General features: G+C 37.2%; 2 protein-coding genes across 2 annotated transcripts in view; one reads left to right on the top strand and one right to left on the bottom strand.

The window, feature by feature from the left end:
- Positions 1-25157, top strand: part of LOC308338486 (uncharacterized protein) — a 188495-nt gene that overhangs the window by 148395 nt on the left and 14943 nt on the right. The gene's annotated exons all lie outside the window — the stretch shown is intronic.
- The window catches only part of MCPH1 (microcephalin 1), a 248444-nt gene continuing 243995 nt past the window's right edge, over positions 20709-25157 (bottom strand). Inside the window, exon 14 of the mRNA XM_080796602.1 lies at positions 20709-21097. Within this exon, the coding sequence (XP_080652728.1) occupies positions 21042-21097 (56 nt within the window). The 3' untranslated portion in view covers positions 20709-21041. The remainder of the gene's footprint in view (positions 21098-25157) is intronic.

Genomic DNA, 25157 nt, shown 5'->3' with positions numbered 1-25157 from the left:
GCTATTGTAAAAAATGCTGCAGTAACCATGGCGGTGCATGTTTCCATCACCACCAACAGTGCACCAAGGGTTCACTTTTCTCTACGTTTGCCACTTGTTACTTCTTGCCTTTTTAATGATAGCCATTCTAACAGGTGTGAGATGATATTTCCGTTTGCATTTCCCTGATGATTAATGATGTTGAGCATCTTTTCATGTGTGTATTGGCCGTCTCTTATGTCATCTTTGAAAAAATGTTTATTCAAATATTCTTCCCATTTTTGAAGTTGAATCGCTTGTGTGTTTTTTCTATTTAATTATATTTACATATTTGGATATTAGCCCCTTATCAGCTATATGATTGGCAAATATGTCCTTCCATCAATAGGTTTCCTTTTCCCTTTGTTGATGGTCTCCTTTGCTGTGCAGAAGTTTTTCATTTAATGCAGTCCTACTCATTCATTTTTGCTTTTGTTAAAAAACTAGTGCCAAGACTAATGTCCAGAAGTATACCCCTTATGTTCCTCACAGAGTTTTATATTTAAATCTCTAAACCATATTGATTTTGTGTCTTGCAATTTTACTGAAATCATTTATTAGTTTTAATAGTTTTTTGATGGAGTCTTTAGGCTTCTCTCTATATAATATTACATCTCCTGCAAATAGTAACAGTTTTATTTCTTCCTTTCTGATTTGGGTATCTTTTATTTATTTATTTTTCTTTCTTAGTTGCTCCAGCTATGATTTCCAATACTATGCTGAATAAAAGTTGAAAGAGTGTGCATCTCCTTGTTCCTGATCTTAGAGAAAAAGCTTGCGGCTTTTCACTATTTAGTATGATGTTAGCTGTGGGCTTGTCACATGTAGCCTTTATTATTTCAAAGTATGTTTCCTCTCTACCCACTTTTTTGAGAGTTTTTTCATAAATGAATGTTAGATTATTGTCAAATGCTTTTTTGCATCTATTGAGATGATTATACAATTTTTATACTTTATTTTGTTAATGTGGTGTTTCACAGTGACTGATATAGAGATATTGAACCTTCCTTCTAGTCCCATGAAAAATCACTTGTGTTGTATTATCCTTGTATAATAATGTATTGTTTTTAAAAATATTTTATTGAGAATTTTGCATCTATCTTATTCTGATATATTGGCCTATAATTTTCTTGTATCTTTATCATGTTTTGGCATCAGAATATTGTTGATCTCATAAAATAAGTATATGGTGATTCCCTCTTCTATTTTTGGGAAGAGTATGAAAAAGAATGGGTCCAATTCTTTGAATGTTTGGCAAAATGTACCAGTGAAGCAGTTTGGTCTTAGACTTTTGGTTTCGGGGGAGGTTCCCCCCTACTAATACAGCACTTTTTAAAAATAATAATAAAAGTAAAAGTTTTTTAAAAGTAATTTAACAAATTCCAACTGAACTCTTAGTCATGTCAGTAACTACATATCGCCCCCTTTACAATAAATACAATTTGTGTTATCAGACATGAGTTTCTTTTTTTTTTATGTTAGTCACCATACAGTACACTCTTCTTATTAGTAAAAGGCCTATTCAGAGTTTCTACTTCATCAAGACTCAATCTTGATAGATATTATGTTTCAGGAATTTATCCCTTCTGTTGCCCAATTTGTTGCTATATAATTTCTGTAGTAGTTTCTCATAATCCTTTGTATTTCTGTGGTATTAGTTAAAACATTTATTTTATTTTTCAAATTTTTTTTGAGATCATATGGTATTTATTATTTTAAAATTGAGGCAAAATGCACATAGCCAAAAATTTACATTTTTTGTTTTTTAAATTTTTTTCCGTGTTCCAAGATTGTTTATGCACCACACCTAGTGCTTCATGCAATACGTGCCCTCCTTAATACCCACTACCAGGCTTACCCATCCCTCTGTCCCCTCCCCTCCAAAACCCTGAGTCCTTTTTTTTGGTGAGTTTCTCTAAAGAAAAAGCTTTTAGTTTTATTGATCTTTTCTATAGTTTTTTTTTTAAACTTAAATTTTAGTTAGTGAACATACAGGGCAATATTGGTTTCTGGAGTAGAAGTCAGTGATTCGTCATTTACATACAATACTCAGTGCTCATCACAAGTGCCCTCATCAACCATTAATACTCAGCAACCATCTAGCCCATCCCCCCCTTCCTTCTCCATCAACCTTCAGTTTGTTCTCTATTGTTAAAAGTTTCTTATGGTTTGTTTCTCTCCTTTTTATCTTTTGCCCTTTCCCATATGTTCATCTGTTTACTTTCTTAAATTCCATATATGAATGAGATCATATGGTATTTGTCTTTCTCTTACTGACTTATTTCATTTAGCATAATACACTCTAGCTCCATCCATGACATTGCAAATGACAAGATTTTATTTTTTGATGACTGAGTAATATTCCATGGTATGCATGTATACTCACACACGCGCGCACACACACACACACACACACACACACACAAACACCTTTATCCATTCATCAGTTGGTGGACATTTGGGCTCTCTCCATAGCGTGGCCGTTGTTTATAATGCTGCCATAAACATCAGGGTACATGTACCCCTTCAAATCTGTGTTTGAAAGGTCTAAATGTTAGATAGGAAACCATCAGAATCCTAGAGAACACAGGCAGCAACCTCTTTGATATCAACCATAGAAAATTCTTACTAGACACATTGCCAGAAGCAAGGGAAACAAGCAAAAATGAACTATTAGGACTTCATCAAAATAAATAGCTTCTTTATGAATGAAGGAAACAATAAAATAAAAAAAACAGCCTACAGAATGGGAGAAGATATTTGTAAATTATGTATCTGATAAGGAATTAGTAAACAAAATCTATACAGAATTTGCCAAACTCAACACCCCCAAAATAAATAATACAGTTAAGAAAAGGGCGGAAGACATGAATGGACATTTTTCCAAAGAAGACATCCAGTTGGGTGACAGACACATGAAAAGATTCTCAACATCACTCATCATCAGGGAAATACAAATCAAAACCATGACGAGATATCACCTTACACCTGTCAGAATGGCTAAAATTAACAACACAAGAAATAGCAGGTGTTGGTGAGGATGTGAAGAAAAGTGAACCCTCTTGCATGTTGGTGGGAAGGCAAACTGGTGCAGCCACTCTAGAAAGCAATATGATGGAGATTCCTCCAAAAGTTAAAAATAGAACTACCCTTTGATCCAGCAGTTGCACTGCTAAGTATTTTCTATAGCTTTTAAAATTTTTTTCTGTTTCATTTATTTCTGCTCTGTGTTATTTTCTTCTTCGTACTAATTTGGGGCTTTGTTCTTTTTCTAGTTCCTTGAGATGTGAAGTTAGGTTGTTATTTGAGATTTTTCTTGTTTCTTCAGGTTGTCATTTATTTTCATGAACTTTAGTCAACTGCTTTTTCTGTTTCCCAGAAATTTTTTGGCATGTTAAGCTTTCATGCTGTTTGTCTCAGGTATTATATTTCCCTTTCGATTTCTTTTTTTGACCAAAAACATGCTTAAATCAGTAGTATGTGTTTAATCTCCATGTATTCTGAATTTTCTTGTTTTCTTCATGTAATTGATCTCTGAGTTTTATACCATTATGGTTAGAAAAGATACTTGGTATGATTTCAGTGGCCTTAAGTGTATTAAAACTTGTTTTGTGACCTAAAATATGATCCATCTTGGTAAATGTCCCACGTGCACTTGAGAAAAACGTGAAACCTGCTGCCTTTGGGTAGAATATTCTGTAGATATCTGTTAGTCCATCTGGTCTAATATGTCATTTAAGATTGATGTTTTGTAATAATTTTCTGTCTGGGTGACCTATCCATTCATAGGAGTGGGATATGACATTTCCTTACTATTATTGTATTGATGTCTTATTTCTCCTATTAGGTGCTGTAAGTGGGCTGCAAAAATATCTTCCAATGTTATATTCTAATGTTGGATTGATATTATCATTATGCAATTCTCTTGGTATTTTTATATAGTCTTTTTTTTTTTAAGGTCTATTTTATCTGATAAAAAGATAGCTACTCCAGTTTTCTTATGGTTTCCATTTGCTCAAAGTAACTTTTTCCATCCCATCATTTGTAGTCTGTGTCCTTATGTCCTAGTGAGTCTCTTGTAGGCAGCATATAGATGGGTCTTGTTTTTTTATTCAGTCAGCGCATTATGTCTTTTTATTGGATAATCTAGTCCAATTAAAGTAACTATTGATAGGTAAGTGCTTTTCTCCATTTTATTAATTACATTCCGGTTGTTTTTATGATTCTCTCTGCTCCTTTCTTCTTTTGCCCTCATGGTTTGATGACTTTGCTTAGTGGTATGCTTACATTCCTTTCTCTTTTGTGGATTTACAATAGATTTTTATGTGGCTACTATGAGGCTTACAACATGTCTATAGCAGTCTATATCAAGTTAATAAGTACTTAAGCTTGATTCCATTCTAAACTTTAGGATTTTTACTATCTCTTCACTTTTTACTTTTTATGTCAATTGTTACCTCTTTTTATTTTGTGTATTCCTAAATTAATTATTGTAATTATACTTATTTTTACTACTTAGGTCTTTTAACCTTTATGCTAGCCTTAAAAGTGACTAATCTATCTTTATTATATATTTATCTTTCAGACTAGATTTATTCTTTCTTATATGTTCTTAACTAATTATTGTTTTGCTTTTCAGCTTACAGAAGTCCCTTTAACATTTTTGAAAGACTGGTTTAGTGGTGGTGAACTCCTATAGCTTTTGTTTGTCCGAAATATTCTATCCTTCAATTCTGAATGATAACATTGCACAGTAGAGTGTTCTTGGTCATTTTTTTTTCCAGCACTTTATTTTTTCATGCCGTTCAGTTCTACCCTGCAGTGTTTCTGCTGAAGGATTTGCTGATATCTTATGGGGGCTTCCTGGAACATAACATCTCGTTTTTCTCTTGATGCTTTTAAGAGGCTCTTCTTTAACTTTTGATATTTCAGTCACAATGTCTCTGGTATGGGTCTCTTTGGGTTTATCTTCCTTGGAACTCTATGGGCTTCCTAGATCTAGATGTCTGTTTCCTTCCCCAGGTTAGGGAAGTTGTCATCCATTATTTCATAGAGTAAGATTTCTGCCCCTTTCTCTCTTTTTGTGGCTTGGAATCTCATTTCTTTTTAGCACTGAATAATAATTCATCATCTGGGGGCGCCTGGGTGGCTCAGTGGGTTAAGGCCTCTGCCTTTGGCTCGGGTCATGGTCCCAGGGTCCTGGGATCGAGCCCCGTTTTGGGCTCTCTGCTCAGCAGGGAGCCTGCTCCCCTTCCTCTCTCTCTCTGCCTGCCTTTCTGCCTAATTGTGATCTCTGTCTGTCAAATAAATAAAATCTTTAAATAAAAAAAAATAATTCATCGTCTGGATGTAGTTTCATTTCCTTAACCATTCACATACTGAAGCACATTGGGTTATTTCTGTATTTTGGTGATTATGAATAAAGCTGCTATTAAAATCTGTGTGCTGATTTTTGTGTGGACATAAATTTTCAACTTCTTTGGGTAAATTACCAAGGAGTGTGATTGATCCATCAAGAAACCACCAAACCATTTTATTCCATTTTGCATTCCTACCAGTAGTGAAAGAGACTTCCTGTTACTCCACATCCTCATCATTAGGTGTTGTCAGAGTTTGGATTTTTGTCATTTTAATAAATGTGTACTGATATCTCACTGTTTTAATTTGTATTTCCCTGATGACACATTATGTGAGACATGTTTTTGTATGTTTATTTGCCATCTGTATGTCTTTTTAGAGGAATGGTCTTTTATGTTTTTCTTCCATTTATAACAATGTTTAGTTTCTTATTGTTGAGTTTTAAGAGTCTTTCCTGTATTTCAGATACCATCCTTTACAAATGTGTCTCTTGAAAATTTTTTCTCCTAGTAAGTAGCTTTTGTCTCATTATCTTCATATTGTCTTCTACAGTTCAGAATTTAATGAAATCCAGTTTGTCATTTCTTCTTTCATAAATCATGTCTTTGGTATTGAATCTAAAATGTCAATTCCTTATCCTAGGCCATTTAGGTTTTCTCCTGTTGTTTTCTAGTTTTAAAGCTTTAGATTTTACATTTATGTCTGTGATCCTTTTTAAGATCATTTTGTGAAGAATGTAAGGTCTGTGTCTAGATCTTCTCTCTCTCTCTCTCTCTTTTTATTTCAATGTCCAGTTTCAGCACCATTTTGTGGAAGAGACGATTTTTGGTCCATTGCCTTTGCTGTATTGCCTTTGTTCCTTTGTCAAAGATCAACTGAATATATTTGGGGGGGGGTCTCTTTCTGGGCTCCCTATTCTATTCCATTTATCTATTTGTCTATTCTTTCACCAATTATGGACTGTCACCAGTTATGGATTATTATAGTTATGAATTAACTATCACCAAGTTAATCTTGTTAACTGTTGCTTGATAGTAAGTCAGGTAGCGTCAATACTCCAACTTATTTCTTCTCATTGAATAGTGTGGGTACTGAATCTTTTGTCTCTCCATATAAATTTAGAATCTATTTGTTGATATCCATAAAATAACTTGCAAGTATTTTGACTGGAGTTGCATTGAATCTATAGACTATTTTGGGAAGAACTGACATGTTGACAACATTGTGTCTTCTTTATGAACATGAAGTATCTCCCCATCTACTTAGTTCTTGATTTCATTCATCAGAGTTTTCCAGTTTTCCTCATTGAGCTCTTAAACATATATTTTTAAAAGATTTTATTTATTTATGATAGAGCGAGAGAGGGGACACAAGCACAGGGGAGCTGGAGAGGGAGAAACAGGCTCCCCACTGAGCAGGGAACCCAAAATGGGGTTTGATCCCAGGACCCTGGGATCATGACCTGATCCAAATGCAGAAACTTAATGACTGAGCCACCCAAGCACCCCGGGCTCTTAAACATATTTTGTCCAACTTATACCTAAATATTTAGGTTTAGTGGGTGCTAATGTAAACAGTATTATTTTTAATTTTTATTTCTACTTGTTCATTCTAAGTATACAGGAAAACAATTGACTTTTATATTAATCTTGTATCCAGAAATCTTGCTTTAATTGCTTGTTAGTTCCAGGAAGAGTTTGTTTGTTTGTTTGTTTGTTTGTTTTGATCATTTATCTCACTTTTTCTACATAGAATATCATGTCATTTGCAGAGGCAATTTTATATTTTCTTTCTTGACAAATGTAATTTTAGCATTCTAGCATTAGCTAGAACTTCTATCATGCTGTTGAAAAGGAATAGTAAGAGAGAATATCATGTCTTGTTCCTGAACTTAGTGGGGAAGTTTTGAATTTTTTACTGATAAATATAATGTTAGTTTTCAGTTTCTTTGTAGAAAGTCTTTATAAAGTTGAGGAAGTTCCCCTCTTCCTACTTTATTGAGAATGTATGGTTTTACTATAAAGTTCATAAGCTCATTGAAAAAAAATCACTCAGTGAAAATTCTTTATTTTCTAGAATATGTAAGATTGAGACAATCTCTTCTTTGTGTATTTAGTAGTAATTTGCCTGGGGGTTGTGGGTATATGTGTGTGTGTGTGTGTGTGTGTGTGCATGCATGCATGTTCATGTGTGTGCATTTTCAAATGATTTTGGTTTTATTCAGATATTCTTTTCTTTTTGATCAATTTCATTAGGTTATTTTTGACATTTTTGCTCTATTCCCTCTCTAAGCTGTTTTGACTAAAGTCAGTGGCCAGTGACAGGTGGAGCAATCTAAGCTGTAGAGTGCTGAGAATACTGAAGTCCCAAGCAGTACCTGAACACCTCCTTTGCCTGAACAACCATTTCTCCATGCCACATGGGGTTGTTCTTGTTGTTTAGCATAACTGACAAGATAATGTGGAATTCAGCCACATAATTGTAGAATATCTGATCACCAGGAAAAATATAAGCATAAAGTCTGTAGACCTCTCACAGACATCTGCTTGGTTTTACATATTTGAGCAAAACTACAAACTCTTGTCCCCCACCCTTATTGGCTCTGATTTTTATGTAAGTCTGTTTTTTTTTTTTTCCTGAATTATGCCTACTTATTCTAATGTTATACCAGATCAACTTTTATATTTTCTTTTATTTTTCATCAAGTTCTTATTGTTAATTTCACATGTTATCAAAAATATCTCAACATTTAAAACTTAGAGTTGTAAAAATGTATGTAGTATGTATGTAGAGTTGTATGTAGTATATAGTAGAGTTGTATTATGTAGTATGTGGAGTTGTAAAAATGTATGTAGTAAAATGTATATAAAAATGTCAAAACATTTCCCTTTCCAACTCCACTACTTCTTTTTCCTTTCTTTTCTTCCCCCCTTCATTAAACTTTCAGAAATTTCCCTATTTTATCAGTGTTCTCAATCATCTTTTGATTAGTGGATTTTTTCATTTCTTTTTTTTATTTTTCCAGTTTTATTGAGATATAATTGGCATGTAAGTAAGTTTAAGGTATACAGTATAATGGTTTTAACTACATATATTGTGAGATAATGACTGCAGTAAGTTTAGTTCATTTTCATCATTTCATATGGATACAATAAAGAGAAAAAGCAAAAAAGTTTTTTTTAGTAACACCTACCCCTAATGTGGGGCTTGAACTCATGACCCTGAGATCAAGAGTTGCATGCTTTTCCAATTGAGACAGCCAGGCATCCCAAAAAGAGAAATTTTCACTGTGATGGGCCCTCTTAGGAGTTACTCTTTTTTTTTTTTTTTTTTTTAGATTTTATTTATTTATGGGACAGACAGAGATCACAAGTAGGCAGAGAGAGAGAGGAGGAAGCAGGCTCCCTGCTGAGCAGAGAGCCCAATGGGGGGCTCAATCCCAGGACCCTGGGATCATGACCTGAGCCAAAGGCAGAGGCTTTAACCCACTGAGCAACCCAGGTGCCCCAGGAGTTATTCTTTTTTTTTTTTTTTTTCCAGGAGTTATTCTTTTAACAACTTCCCTAAAGCAGTGTGGATAGTCCTCATGATGACATGTGAACATTATAATCCTGGTAGTTATTTATCTTATAACTGGACATATGTAAGTGAGATTATATGGTATTTGTCTTTCTCTTTCTAACTTACTTCACTTAGCATATTCTCTCAAGGTCCATCCATGTAGTCACAGATGGCATATTTCCTCATTTTTTATGACTGAATAGCAGTTCCTTATACATAGAAATACATATATTTACAAATCATATATATCATATATATATGAGAATTGGATATTCACATGTAAAAGACTAAAACTAGACCCTTATATTACCACAACTTCTTTATACATCCATCCCTTGGTGGATACTTCATTTGGTTCCATGTTTTGGCTGTTGTAAATAATGCTTCAGTGAACATGCAGATGCAGGTATCATTTCAATTTGAGGTTTTCATTTCCTTTGGATATATGTTCAGAAGTGGAATTGCTGGATCATATGGTATTTCTGTTTGTTTTGGGTTTTTCAGTTTTTTAAATTTCATATAATTAACATTCAGTGTTTTGTTGGTCTAAAGTGTGCAATATAGTGACTCACCAATTCTATACGTTATTCACTTCTCATCATGGTAAATGTACTCTTAATTTCCTTCACCTGTTTCAACCATACCACTGTTAGGACTGCTTGCACAATGCCATCCTTTTGGCACCACTTTGGGTGGATTCCTGCTGAAGGTAGGTTGGATGGACCTGCAGGACAGTGTGAGGGGTGGAAGGCAGGCACTGTGAGGAGGCTAGGTGGAAAATACTCATTTTGGTTTTCACATGTATGTTGTCATCTAGGCCAGAGGGCAGGGTGAGAAGTGGTGCCTGCCAGCTCTTTTGTCCTTGGAGGAGTCCCTAAAGACCCCTGTCACTCCAGCACACATTCTGAGTTTAGTAAATAAGTCTCCTTCTCATATTTTTCAGGTATTCTTCAAACTGCTCTTTCTATGCTATATCTCAGTGGGGCTATTTGGAATGCTCTGGCTCTTTAAGGATGAGCACTCATTTTCCTATTGCTGTCTGGCTCTCCCAGAGCTGAGTCTGCTGATTTTTATTTTTATTTTCATTATTTTTTTTTAAGATTTTATTTATTTATTTGACAGACAGAGATCACAAGTAGGCAGAGAGGCAGGCAGAGAGAGAGGGGGAAGCAGGCCCCCTGCCGAGCAGAGAGCCTGATGCGGGGCTCGATCCCAGGACCTTGAGATCATGACCTGAGCCGAAGGCAGAGGCTCAATCCACTGAGCCACCCAGGCGCCCCGAGTCTGCTGATTTTTAAAGTACCTATGTTGAGCCCCACTGATTATAAAAACTTGTGAAATTAGGCCCCCGTGGTCTTCAAAGCCAAATGTAGGGATTTGTCTTCCTAGTGCTAGTCCCCGTGCCTGCGTTGCCTCCTGTGGGTCTGCTCCTGCCCCTTCTCTGGGTTTGCAGTGTCCTTCCTCCTGCAGAAAGTCTTGTGGGTCAGCTGGTTTCCCAACCATGTCTCTGGGCTCCCCACCATTTTCAGTGTGACCTCTTCTCTATGATTAGCTCTGGAGAGTCTTTTCTGCCAGTCTTTGTGTCCTTTTCTGGGAAATTTACACTGCTGTGGGGGTTATCTAGGGTATCTGTGGGTCAGAGTGAGCTTAGGATCCTCCTATTCTGCCATCTTCTCTAGAACTGGTATTGGTATTTTTAGTTTCCTGAGGAACCTCTATACTGCTTTCCATAGTGGCTGTGCTGGTTTATAATCCCTCCAACAGTGCTCAAGTGTTTCCTTTTCTCTACATCCTTCACACCATTGATTATCTTTTGTCCTTTTGATTATGGCCATCCTAAAAGGTATGAGGTGATATTTCATTGCAGCTTTGATTTGCATTTCTCTAATGACTATGGTCTTAGCACTTTTTCATGTACCTGGTGGTCATTCATATATCTTCTTTGGAAAAGTTTCTATTCAGGTCATTTACTCATTTTAGTTGGATTGTTTTTTGTTTGTTGCCATTGAGTTCTATGAGTTCTTTATTCTGGATATTAGATGTTTATCTGATACAGTTTGCAAATATTTCTTCCCCTTCTGTAAGTTGTCTTTTCACTTTATTGGTTGTTTCTTTTGCTCCGTAGAAGCATTTAAGCTTGATGAAGTCCCACTTATTTTTTATTTTGTTGCCTTAGCTTTAGGTTTCATATCCAAAAATCATTGCCAAGATCCACATCACAGAACTTTTTCTTTATGTTTTCTTTCAGGAGTTTCATGGTTTCAGTTCTTACATTTAAGTCTTTAATCCATTTTCATGAGGATATAAGATAGGGGTCTATTTTCATTCTTTTACATGTGAATGTCCTGTTTCCCCAGCAGCACTTAATGAAGAGACTGACTTTTCTCCGTGGAATATTTCAGGCTCCATTGTCAAATATTAGTTGACTGTATATTCCTGGATTTATTTCTGGGCTCTCAGTTCTGTTTCATTGATCTGTTGGTCTGTTTTTATACCTGTACCATATTGTTTTGATTACTATAGCTTTATACTACAGCTTGAAATCAGAAAGTGTGGTGCCTCCTACTTTGTTCTTCTTTCAGAGGATTGCTTTGGCTATTTGGAGTCTTTGGCAGTTCCATATAAATATTACACTTGTCTTTCTACTTCTGTTAAAAAAAAAAAAGTGCCATTGAAATCTTAATACAGATTTCAAGGGTACACATACACACTGATGTTTATAGCAGCATTATCAACAGTAGCCAAATTATGAAAGAACCCAAATGTCCATCGTCTGATGAATGGATAGAGAAGGTATGGCATATATAGACACTCAATGGAATATTACTTAGCCATCAAAAAGAATGAAATCTTACCATTTGCAGTGATGAGGATGGAGCCAGAGTGTATTATGCTAAGAGAAATAAGTCAGAGAAAGACAAATACCATGATTTCACTTTGATTTAAGAAACAAAACATATGAACATAGGTGGAGAAAAAAAAGGCAATCCGTAAAACAGACTCAACTACAGAGAGCAAACTGAGGGTTGCTGGAGGGTAGGTAAGCAGGGGGATGGGTTAAACGGGTGATGTGTATTAAGGACGGCATTTGTGATGAGTGCTGGGTGTTATACATAATAATGAATCACTAAATTCTACTCCTGAAACTAATATTACACTATATGTTAATCAGAATTTAAATAAAAACTTTAGAAAATGTGTTATTTAAATAGTTTTGGTTATATTGACATTTTAACAGTATTCTTCCAGTACAAGAATACAGGATTCCTTTCCAATTTTTAATGTGTTCTTTTTATCTATTTATTTTATCAATATCTTGTAGTTTTCCAAGTAGAGAACTTTCACTTGCTTGGCTAAGTTTATTCCTAAGTGTTTGTTTTTGATGCTCTTATAAATGGGATCATTTTGTTTATTTCTTTTTTCAGATAATTTGTCATCAGTATATAGGAAAACTACTTGTTCTGTATGTTTAAATCGGGGGGGGGGATTCTTTAGTTTTTTCTCTGTATAAAATCATGTTGTCTTCAAATAGGGACATTTTTTTCTTTACAATTATGATGCGTTTTATGTCTTTTGTTTGCTTGACTGTTCTGGCATGGACTTCTACTATGTTGAATAAGAATAGTATGAGTAGACACTCTTGTCTTGTTTTTGATCTTAGACAATAAGCTTTCAACCTTTCATTATTAACTATAACGTTAGCTGTAGGCTTATCCTACGTGGCCTTCATTGTGTTGAAATATGTATCTTCTATAATTTATTAAGATTTTTTATCATGAATGTATGTTGAATTTTATAATGTGCTTTTACTGTGTCTTTTGGGATGAACATGATCTTTTTTTTGTTCATCCAATCAGTGTGCTATATTACATTGATTGATTTGCATATGTTCAGTCACCCTTGCATTCAAGGTGTGAATCCCACTTGGTCATGGTGAATCATCCTTTTCATGTGCTACTGAATTCAGTTTGTTAGTATTTTGTTGAGAGTTTTGGCATCTCTATTCACCAGAGATATAGGTCTATAGTTTCTTTTCTGGTAGTATCCTTTTCTGGCTTTGGTATAAAGGTAACGCTGGCCTCATAAAATGAGATTGAAGGTGTTCCGTGCTGTACAATTTTTTGAAAAAATGTGAAAAGAACTGGCATTAGTTCCTAAGTGTTTGGTAAAATTCACCAATGAAGCCTCTGGTCTGGGCTTTTCTGTGTTGGGAGAATTTTGGTTATTGCTTCAGTCTCCTTACCAGTAATTGGTCTATTCAGATTTTCTATCTCTTCCTGATACAGTTTTGGCGAGTTCTATGTTTGTCAGCATTTTCCTGTTATTTCTAGGTTGTCCAATTTGTTGGCGTATTCTTGTTCATAGCAGCCTCTCATGATCCTTAAATTTCAGTGGCATTGGTTTTCAATGTGTCTTTTTTTATTTATAATTTTGTTGATTTGGGTCTTCTTTTTTTCTTTGGTTTGTCTAGGTAAAAGTTTGTCCATTTTGTTTATCTTCAACAAACACTCTTGATTTGGTTAATTATTTGTATTGTTTTCCTGTTCTCGATTTCATTTATTTCTGCTCTGTGTTATTTTCTTTCTTCTAACTTTGGTCTCTGTTCTTTTTATTTCATTAAGATGTAGAGATAGTTTTATTGTTTGGTTTTTGTGTGTGTGGCAGGGTGTGTGGGGTGTGTGTCTTTCTTCCTAATGTAGGCATGATTACTACGAACTTCTTTCCTAAAACCACTTTTGCAGCATCCCATTAAGTTTTGGTATGTTGTGTTTCCACTTTGCCTCAAGACCCTTTATTTCCCCTTTACTTTCTTCTCTGATCCATTAGTTGTTCGGAAGAGTGTTGTTGAATTTCTGCACGTTCATAAATTATTCAGTTTTCTTGTTACTGATTTCCAGCTTCATACCATTGTGGTCAGAGAAGATATGTGGCATGATTTCAGTCTTTTTGAATTTTACAAGGCTTGTTTTGTGGCCAAAAACATGGTCTCTTGCAGAAAATGTTCTATGTGCACTTGAAAAAAAAGTATATCTTGCTGTTTTTGAATAGGTGCTCTGTATCTCTCTGTTCTATTTGGTCTAAAGTGTTGTTTAAATCTGATTTCTTATCGATTCTGTGTCTGGATGATCTATCCATTGTTGAGTGTGGGCTATTAAAGTCCTCAACTACTATCATATTGCTGTTTATTGTTCCTTTTATTTCTATTAGTTTTTGCTTTATGTATGTATTTAGGTGCTCAGATCTTGGTCACGTAAATATTTATAACTGTCATATCTTCTTGGTGGATATATCCCTTTATCCTTCTATGTCTCTTATACCATTTTTCAAGTCTGTTGTGTGTGATATTTGTATAGTTATCTGCTTTTGTTTCTTGTTACCATTTGCTTGAAATGTCTTCTTGCATCCCTTACTCTCACTTTAACGCTAAAGTAAGCTGTAGAACCGGAAGAGAGAATGTGAGTTCCAGTTTGAAAGCAGGAAAGCTCAAGATTCAAGCTAAGAGACACTGTTTCAGTTTGAGTCCAAAGGCAGAAAAAGACAAATATCTTAGGTCAAGACAGTCAGGCATGAAGAGTTCCCCTTAACTCAAGGAGGTCCCACCTTTTTGTTCCGTCCAGGCCTTCAACTGAATGGATGAGGCACTCTCACATTGGGGAGGGCAGTTGGCTTTACTTGGTCTACTGATTCAAATGGTAATCTCATCCAGAGATGTCCTCACAGACACACCCAGAATAATATTTGACCACATAGCCAGGTACCACATAATCCAGTCATGTCAATCCATGAACATCACACAGGGCCAAGACATTTCACATTATCTTCACCCTATTCAAGAGGTGAATGGTTAAACAAACTGTGGCACATCCATGCCTTGGAAAACTGATCAACAATAAAAAGGAACCAACTATTCATACATACAATATGGAAGAATTCCCAGAGAATTATGTGAGTGATAAAAGCCAATGCCAAAAGGTTACATACTGTACAATTCCATTTACATAAAAATCTTGAAATGACCCAGTTACAGAAATGGAAAACAGGTTAGTGGTTGCCAGGAGTTAAGGAAGTAGAGGAAGCTGGTAGGGAAGCAGGTGTGGTTATAAAGGGGCAATGTGAGTGATCACTGAGATAGAGACATTATCTATTTTCACTGTATAGGGGATACACAAACCTCAGAGGTGATGAAATTGCATAAAACTAAATAGAAAAACACACATCCCAAACATGGATACCCAGACAAGTTAAATCAGAATTGCTGTGTGCTGTCTGGTGCCTGTACATTTCTACAGTCACTCCTCAGCTGATTTTAATATTAAATCAGACTTAAAAGTCATTGACCAAGGTATTTTCAAAGAAATAACTTGGTAATAAATTTATAACATATTTGCAACACACTGCTAGCAACAGCAGTTCTGTGTAATAAGACACTGAAATCCCCAAATCATTAATTCCTATTTAGATGTAAATGATATGTAAATCTAAAATAGCCCTCCAAGGATTCTAAATCCTTGCTACTCAAACAGCTCCAGGACATCATCTGGGAGCATTTGAGAAATGCAGAATTTCTTATCCCACCCCAGATCTCCTGAATCAGAATTTGCCTTTTATGGATATCCCCAGATGATTCAAATTCACTGTAAAGTTTGAGAAACACTTATATAGATCCTTCCTTAAATGTATATGCTCAGAATTTTCTCATAAACTTTTCAAACACAATTGGTAGAGGGCATAGTTGTAAACAAGTAAATATATTGTGATGATAATTTTTTTAAATTGATTGATTGGAGAGAGAGAGTGTGAGTGTGCACACCCTCTGTTGCACAAGTCCGGGGAGGAGCAGAAGGAGAGAATCCCAAGCAGGGTCTCCACTCAGCACCCAGCCAGATGCAGGGGGGACTCGATCTCACAACCCTTGAGATCATGACATGAGCTGAAACTGGGAGTCAGATGTTTAACCAACTGAACCACCCAGGTCCCCCTATTGTAATAATTTCTATGAGGAAATTAAATCTCTTAAGCCTTTAAATGGCATTTCTAAAAACACGAGATGTTGGTAATACTTAATATAACATATAGTGGAAAATGTTCTGTCCAAAACCGCTGCAGTGTATACACAAAATAATGGGAGTGGCTTTCACAACACAAAGAAGCTTTAATTGCATCTGATGAAATCTCAGTTGGGATTCATCTTTCCAGTATGTGGTGTTTGACTATCTTTTATGTATAGACAGTTTGGTTTCTGTCCTCTTGGGCGCAAAGGACTCCTGATGTTTAGGTTCTTTTCATAGAATTACTGCTCAGCCAGTTGAATGGCTTTGGAGGTGTCAGCTCCCTTGTCAGTAAAGACTGGCCTCGATGGGGCTCTCTCATAAGTACTCGCAGAGACATAGTGGAGTTTATTCTTGGGGGGCAGAAGGACAGGATCCGTGGGTAAGAATCTCTAACCTTCCCACTTCCCCTCCCAATTTTTAATCAGAGTTTAATCAGTGATCTGTTTTACCTATTGTTACTTTCATGCAACATCATTTGAATAGCTTTCTTATTTTTTTTAAAAAAAAGCTAGAAGTAATTGCTAATTAAGGTTTCTTGGAAATACTTTGATTTCAAGTTTAAGGACCATGGGATATTGATGTCTACTGGACACAAAGCATATGCAGCATTTAGAATAGTGATCTTCATGTGGCGGGCACTAACTAAACATTTTAAAATTGATTCTTACCAGTCCACCTAACCCTCAGAGTTGCACTGCTGAGCCCAAGTGAGTTTGGAGTACTGTGTAGGGACATTCAAACACCAGTTCTTCCATCAATGGTTTTATGTGAGTCTGTGCAAGTTATGTAATGTCCAGATAGAGTATTCATAGATAATAATGAGCCCCACAGACCAAACGTTTGGTTTCAGACCAAACGGTCTGAAAAATAGAAGGTTTTGTAAATGGATTGGAAGCAAATCTGACCTGAATATAGATGGGACTATGAATAGTTCTAGGGTATCCCACTTAAATTGATGTGTCATTGCAGAAATATTAGGTACAGGGTGCTGGCCTAGGGTTGCACAGGGGCATTGTATGCATCATAGTACTCTGTGTTGGGTGGGCCACCAGATAGCTGACCCTGGCAGGAGTCAGGAGAGCCAGAGTCTTACTGGGGATAACTCCTGTGAGAAATTCAGGGGGGATGAAGCAGGATCCCATAAGGAAAGCCTTCAGGACATCTGGCAGATTCTTGTATTAGCAGAATCGCTGGGTTCCTGAGCCCAATCAGCCTCAGGTCTTGGCTGGGGACTGACTGCCCAGAAAGACAAGGCCTTTGCTTGGAAGGATGGGGCCAAGGTGCTGACCGTTGGTGATTGAAGGCTGTCGGCTAACTGTGCTCATTACAGCGGAACAGAAGGTTCTTTGTCAAGTGCGATCCGAGAGGTACCATGCCACAATCGCCACACAACTGTTTCTTCTTTTAAACAGCTTCAAGGATGTATTATGCACCATAAAATTGGCCTGGGGAAAGTGTGCCATTCAACAATCTCAGTCAGTGTATGTGGTTGTATAACAAAAATCCTGACCCAGTTTCAGAACATCACCCCCAAATGTTAGTGGTCTCTTCCCACTCCTACCCCCAGTACAGAAACATTCGTGTGTCTTTCTGCCTTTATGGTTTTGACTTCGCTAGCATTTTTATCCAAATAGCATCCTATAACATGTAATCTTTTGAGTCTGACTTCTTTCACTTGCTGTGTGTCTTTGGGGATGATCTGTGTTGTGGCATGCTATCTTTTGCATGTATGTACACATTTTGCATATCCATTTTTCAAATGATGGATTGCCTCCAGTTTGGGGCTGTTGTGAATAATGTTGCTGTGAACATTTGTGTACAATTCCTAGTGTAGACACATTTTCATTTCTCTAAGAGTGAAGTTGCTGGGTCATATGGTAATGTATGTTTAATTTTCTTTCTTTCTTTCCTTTTCTTTTTCTTTCTCTCTCTCTCTCTCTCTCTCTCTCTCCCTTTCTTCCTTTCTCTTTCTTTCTTTCTTCTGTAGGTTTACTTTTTAAAAGAAACTGCCAAACAGGTTTCAAAGGGACTGTACCATTTTTGTAGTCACACCAGCAGTATATGAGGGTTCTAGTCTCTCCACATATTGGTGTTGCCACAATTCTTGGTTATAGCCATTCCAGAGGGCATGTGTGTATCTCATTGTCCCTTTAGCTTGTTTCTCCAATGACTAATAATGTTGAGCCCCTTTTTGTGTTTATAATCATTTCTGTATGTTCTTGTGTGAAATGTCTTTTTCCATTTTATATCTTCTTAATGAATAGTTCTTTACACAGCCTAGATAAAATTGCTTTATTAGATATATGGTTTGCATTTTCTTCTAGTCTGTGGCTTGTCTTTTCATTTTCTTATGGTTTCTTCTGAAGAACGCAAAAAAAAAAAAAAAAGGAACTTTGAGGCCCAATTCATTTGTGAATTGTGCCTTTAGTATCTATTTCATATCTAAGACATCTTTGCCTAACCTAATCTGAGAGAGATTTCCTGCTGTGGTTTCTTCTAGATATTTTATAATGTCAGTTTTATGAATATCTCAGATGAGAATTTTGCTCTCCGGGGACCATTTGGAATACCAGGAGACCATCTGGATAGTCAGAACTGGGTGGAGTGTATTACTAGTGTCTAGTAGGTAGAGACCAGTGATGGTGTTAAATGTACTACAATGCATGGGACAGCCCTCCAACAGCAAAGAATGATCTCATTCAGGATGTCAGTGGTGCTGAGGTTGGCAAGCCCTGACCTGGGTTTCTGGTCCATTTTGAGTTAATTTTTGTGTATGGTATGAGATAAGGATCTACACATATTTTCTTTTGTTTTTGCATGTGAAGGATATAAGTGCATTTTTTCTTCTTGTTTTTCTTTTTCCATGACATTTGTTGTAAGGAATATCCTACTGCATTGCATGGCCTGGCACTTTGTTGAAAATCAACTGTCCATAAATATTAAGATTTATACTTAGATTCTCTATTTTGTTCTCTTGATCTACATTCCAGTTTTATGCCAACACCACAATTCTTGACTGCTATAATTTTATAGTACATTTTGAAATCCAGCAGAGTAAATCTCCCAACACAGCTTTTTCTAAAAAACTGTTTGTCTACTAGAGTTTCTTTGCATTTTCATATCAATTTTTAGCATCAGCTTTTCAAACTCAACCAAAAAAGCCACCTGAGATTTTGATGATTACATTTAATCTACAGATGAATTTGAGGAGAACTGACATCAATATTGAGTCTTCTAATCCAAAAATTTGGCATATTTTGACGTTTTTCTCAGCAGTGATAGGTTTCAGTATGCATGTCTTACATTTCCTGAGTTTTTTTCCTATTGAATTTATTTTTAGTTGTCATAGTAAATGGAATTGTATTCTTAATTCCATTTTTGAATTGTTTATTGCAGTGCACAGAAGCACCATTCAGTTTTGCATATTGATTGTAAATCTTGCTTACCTTGCTCATTTATTCCATATTATCTTTGATTCCTTATTATTTTCTGCACGTAGTAGTGACCTTTGAGAATAGTTTTACTTCTTCATTTCCAATCTACATGCCTTAATGCCTTTTTCTTTGATGCCTTCTCTAGGTGTAATCAGCAGTACAATCCCACATAGAAATGCTGACAGCCACCATACCTTTCAAAATTAAAATATAGAGAGCTCTGAGATACTTCTTAGCTCTGTGTTTCAGGTAAGGGATTACCAACCTGTAGCAACTAACTTCTAGGATTATTAGGAGATTAAACAAGGTACCCCCTATACAATGCTTAGTGTAATTCCTGACCCAAATTAGCATCCTCCTAAAATGTTACCTTTTAGAAAGAATCTCAACCAGCCACTGGCAGGCCAGCATTAGGAATCAGAACTTGACACTGATGATGCAGGCCTGGGTGGTCATCTGTGGCTGATGGGGTAGGGGACAGTCCCCAACAAGAGTCGGCACAATTTTCATCAGCCTCCTGGGAGTCTTTGGTGTTGTGGGAGTTCTGCCAAGTACCTGAGCTTCAAAGTAGCCAAGCCCACAGTGGCTGTGGATATCGTGAAATAGGGTTTATAATGCGGAAGGAGGGGGCAGAGGCCTGCTGAGTTGTACCGAGGCTCCATTGTTCTTAGGGCTTGAGTAATAGGGGATTGTCTGGGGCATATATAATATTAAAACTAAGAGGAAACCCTTCTTTCCCTGCACATTGTTATCTCCTTCTTCAAAGGTTTACTGTAGAAGCTGTTACGCAAATTTGTTGAGAGACTTGAAATTTATCAAGGCTGGAATTACAGCAGAGATGAAGAACGGGTCACACGGGAGGGAACAGTACCAGGAGGAAGTCTTCGTGGCACCTTCAGCCTTGTGAGGACTTAGCATTTCTCTCCTTTAGAAGGTGACCAGTTAGTGTTATGCGATTCAGCCCACTGCCAATTTCCTCTAAGGAACGGCAAGCATTGTGTAGCCAGTGGAGGCCATGATCTCTTGATGGTAATTCTCTCCTCACCATAAACTAACCCAGAGAGGCAGGGCTCTTCTAGTGGCATTAATTACTGCAAAACTCCCACACCTGTCTTTATTAGTTACTTTGAGAAGAATCTCGAGTAGGTAAAAAGTAACCCTAATAACTGATTGATAACCTTCGTGTCGAGGATATGAAATGTCAGTGGAGATCTTTGAGTCCAAAGATCTTTGAGTCCAACCAGGAAACGTAAGGTGTTCTTCGATCTCAGTAATAAAACAACTTAAAGGAATCCCCACTCTTTATTTAACAATATGGTGCTTCCATGACCAAGGTTCTGTGACCTTTTAATCATGGTCATCATTAAAATACTAAGATTGGCATTCCATAGAAAAGGCCCGAATAGAGCTGGTCAGTGCTTCTTTTAAGCACAAATTCAGTCATTAGAAAGGCAAACTGAGGAGGTTCTTTATATAAAAACCACAAGGCACACATGTGATGATATAAAAAGGCATCGCTTCTATGTCCATTCCTTCTCTGAGCGTTTGCTCACGTCCGTGTCCAGAGACAACTCTGCGAGCTATCGGCAGCAGCCCGTGGTGCTGACTGGTGGCTCCATCATTGCGGCAACAGGTAGTTGTCAAAGGCACAGACCTCGTGCTGAGTGATTGAATCTAGAGAAAGAGAAAAGCGGGTTAGCGTTTACAACAGCCAACCATACAGCAGAAGAGCAACCTTTTTATTTACGCAAGGTCCTCTTTTAAAATCTCACACGGCTTAGAGCTGCCCTGTCTGTACGTCAATGTAGCACATGTGGCTACTTAAAGTAAAATAAATAATTCAGTTCCCGTCACACTAGCACATTTTAAGGGCCCAGCAGGCACATATTCCTATAGATACTGGACATGTAGGCTGTTGCCATCATGGCAAGAGGCTACATTAGGCTGGGAAGTTTGCCAGTGTGTGGCATGAGAGACCAGAATTCTAATCTCTGCTAGCCACAGAAAATGCTCTCCGGTACAAGGCAAAGTCTGGATAACTATGTAAGTTGTCCATACAGCACAACACGTTCTAGGCCGTGTAGCCAGCTTATCTACCTAGCTGAGTACTTCATGCAGAGTACGGAGTTAGTAAGCAGTTTCTACTACTCGGGTCTTTATCTTTCCGTCGAAGAAGCTGGACTAGTGAGCTCTAAAGTCCTGTCGGTCTGAAGGCCTGTCATTTCATCAAAGTCACAAGGAGTCCCCTGGTCCAGGACGAGCTACAGATGCAGGAGAACGTACCACTCACAGCCCTGCTTGTGGGAGGATGAGAAAGGAACGCAGTGGGTGGGCAACACTGACGGAATTGCAAATTAAGTTACAGTTAACTTAATAATTACTATTATGGGATGTCCACAGGGATGGACAAATTATATTGAAGGATCTTAAGATGCCACAACAACAAGCGATAGCAGAGAGAAAGTCAAAAAATTGGTTTGTTCTGTGAATACAGGAAGACAGTGGAAGACAAAATGGCGCATCTTAGTTGTAGGTCCCGATAGTGTCCCAGAATTTAGTCGGGACCTGCCCAGGACAAATGCACCTCCCCACAAAAGGTCTGAACCAGTGAGCTGAATTTCAGAGGAGAGGGGTACTAACACTTGTTTTATATATTATATACATGATATAACATTAAAATTAATATGCTGACACAGCTTTTACAACCATCAGTAGCACTAAGCACAACCACTTACTTCCCTGCACAATGCAGTGAAGTGACAGTATCATGATTTACATTTTAGTGTTAGTCCTTGATTCGTGGTATGTGTTGTACATATTTTCTCTGTCATTCACCTTTTGACTCTTCTTATGCAAAGAAGTTTTATGTATGCATTCAGATTATGTAAATCCTTTACTGCATCTGAACTTTGAACCATAGGTAGAAAGCTTTTCCCTTTACCCTGTTTTAAAGCACTTCACTCGTATTTTCTTCCAGGTGGTAAAACTCTGTGGATTCAATTTTTACACCTAAGATTTCTGACAGGATGTCATTTTTGAAAGCCAGAAAAGATTGCAAAAAAGATGGCAATCTTGTCTAATTAATCAAAAATCAAATATAACACAATGCCAAATATTTCTTTTAAAAAAGTGACAAACATAAAAAGTAACACACTTATTCTGATGTTTACATGAAAGAAAAAATACAGAGCAAGACAATTTTGAAGAAAAGGAATAGTGAGGATTTGATATACTAGATACCAAAACACACTATAAAATTACAGTAGTAAAATAGTATGTAATTAGCACAGAACCAGATAAATGGATCAACGGGAGAGTCTGGAAACGTATCCTTGCATATATGGGAAATTAACAGATGAGTCAAAGGGCATTCAAAATCAGTGCCAAATGGGCGAGTTACAAGTAGATGGTACAATCCCTTCACACCACGCAATAAATTACAGATGAATAAGCTATAAACAAGAAAAGAAATGTAAGTATTAATGGAGATAGGAGACTAGTTCTAAAGCTCAGGGGGTAGAGACAACCTTCCTAAGTGAAACCCAAATTCACGTGCCTTGGGAAAATGGAAGTTGAATCCACAGAGATTAATAATTACATAGTAAAAGCTCTGTAACAAAGAATATACAATAAACAGAATTAAAGATGGGGCATTTGAGAGAATTTTATACTTAGAACCCAAGATTAGGGACCATATTTTAGAAACATTCTGTGGAACAGTGTGAAAAAGAAAAATAGCCTAATTTCAAAATAGGCCAGGGATAAGGACAGGCCATCCATGAAGTCTAGATCCTCTCTCTCAGACAGTCCTACTCATCTGTAACTTAGTAGTTAGGGAACAATGAATTAAGTAACGTGATCTATTCGTCCAATTCATCAGATCACCAAATAATGAAAACATGGGTCATGTCCAATACTAGTGAGGATGGGGGGAAATGGGGACACCCATATGCCGTAAAATACTCGCACAACCACGTGTGCCAAGACTGAAAGTACACATTAGCCAGGGCACCGCAATGTCACGGAGACGAATCTGCTTTGAAGAAATTCTCACGCCTGGGATTGCGCTCGAATGATTGGAGCTCAAAAGGATCTCTTAAAATTGAATTCAAATTGTTCCAGTTAGAACATACAAAGTCCATAATAGCAGAAAATCACCCCAAACATCCAGTCATGAGCGCATGGCGTAATTATACTCCCGCCAAAGGCTAAGAACGAGGTAGCTGTTTCTGTGTTAAAATGGAAGCTCTCCTAGACAGAGTCAAACAAAAACTCAAGGAACAATATGTGACCCTCCGTCTCTCAGAAAATCCTCAAACAATACATTGGTTCATATGCATTTATTTCTACATAACTATGTTTTTGAAAAATTAAAAAAAAAACTCTTCCATCTTTACGGTAGTTGAAGGAAGAGCTGTTAAGGTTTGGGGACTTTATGTATTTCTCTATTTGAGTTCTTTGACCCTGAAATCAAATGTCACTCCACACGTCCATGCGGGCATCTATCCATTCATTCACTCACTCACTCGCTCATTCATTCATTTATTCGCTGGTGGATAAGAGAGGTTGACTGGAGAAGAGGCAAGTTTTTAATTTAGAGAAAATAAAACAGAATCCTAAATGTGACTTCACAACTTAGTCTGTGGCCGACCCCCACTTGGTGCGGTGTGCTCTATGCTGGCACCACGTAAGGAATTATCCCATGGGCTCGGGAGAAACCGTACTGAGGTGCGTGTAGTGGTGCGCCTGTGCGCATGCTGAGCAAACACGGGAGTCAGAAGAGCACCTGACCGCGGCGTGGTGGCTGGCAGCCAGGACGTCCGTGTCCAGGGAGCCCCTCATGTCTCCAGATGCCCAAACATGTAAACACACACATGAAAAACGACTTCTGTCCAAGTTCATTTGTCATCTGAAGACAGCCACATTCCCAAAATTCCAATGTCACATCATACAAATAATCCTCAAACACCCCATAAAATGGGACCAATAGGACAGATGTCAGAGGAATGCCAGTCCTGCCCAGTGGAAAGAGAGACAAACGGTACACGAGTACCTACTTGATTGCATGTTTCTTGACACATCGCTAAATTTAATTTGCAAAATATTTTATCTTGGAATTCTATATCCATATAAATTTAAGTAGTATTAGTTCAAGATCATGCTAGCCTTATAAAATGAGGTGAATAGCTTCCCTCTTTAGTTTTGTCTGCAGTAATTTTAATGTTTGGTCTTACCTGTCCTAGACAGTTTTTTTTTAAGATTTTATTCATTTTTATATGACAGGCAGAGATTACAAGTAGGCAGAGAGAGAGAGGAGGAAGCAGGCTCCCTGCTGAGCAGAGAGCCTGATGCAGGGCTCGATCCCAGGACCCTGGGATCATGACCTGAGCTGAAGGCAGAGGCTTTAACCCACTGAGCCACCCAGGTGCCCCTGTCCTAGACAGTTTTAACAGTATCTTGAAAATGTTTTCTGTAGTAATACAAACATGACATGCAATTTTCCATTTTAACCATTTTTAAGTGTACCAGTTAAGAACGTTCACGATGCTACGTGATCACTACCACTACTCATTTCCAGAATTGTCTCATAATCCCAAATAGAATCTCCACAGTCATTAAATAATCACTCAGCCGTCTAATTCCCACCTCCTCCTAGACCCTGGTAACCTGTATAAGCTCTGTCTCTATGGACTGGTCTGTTCTAGGTAATTCATGTAAGTGGAATCATACAATA

This window comes from Martes martes (genome assembly GCF_963455335.1).
Source record: "Martes martes genome assembly, chromosome: 2".
Classification (NCBI taxonomy): Eukaryota; Metazoa; Chordata; class Mammalia; order Carnivora; family Mustelidae; genus Martes; species Martes martes.
The sequence above is the reverse complement of the archived record's forward strand: the minus strand, read 5'-3'. Positions and strand labels throughout refer to the sequence as shown.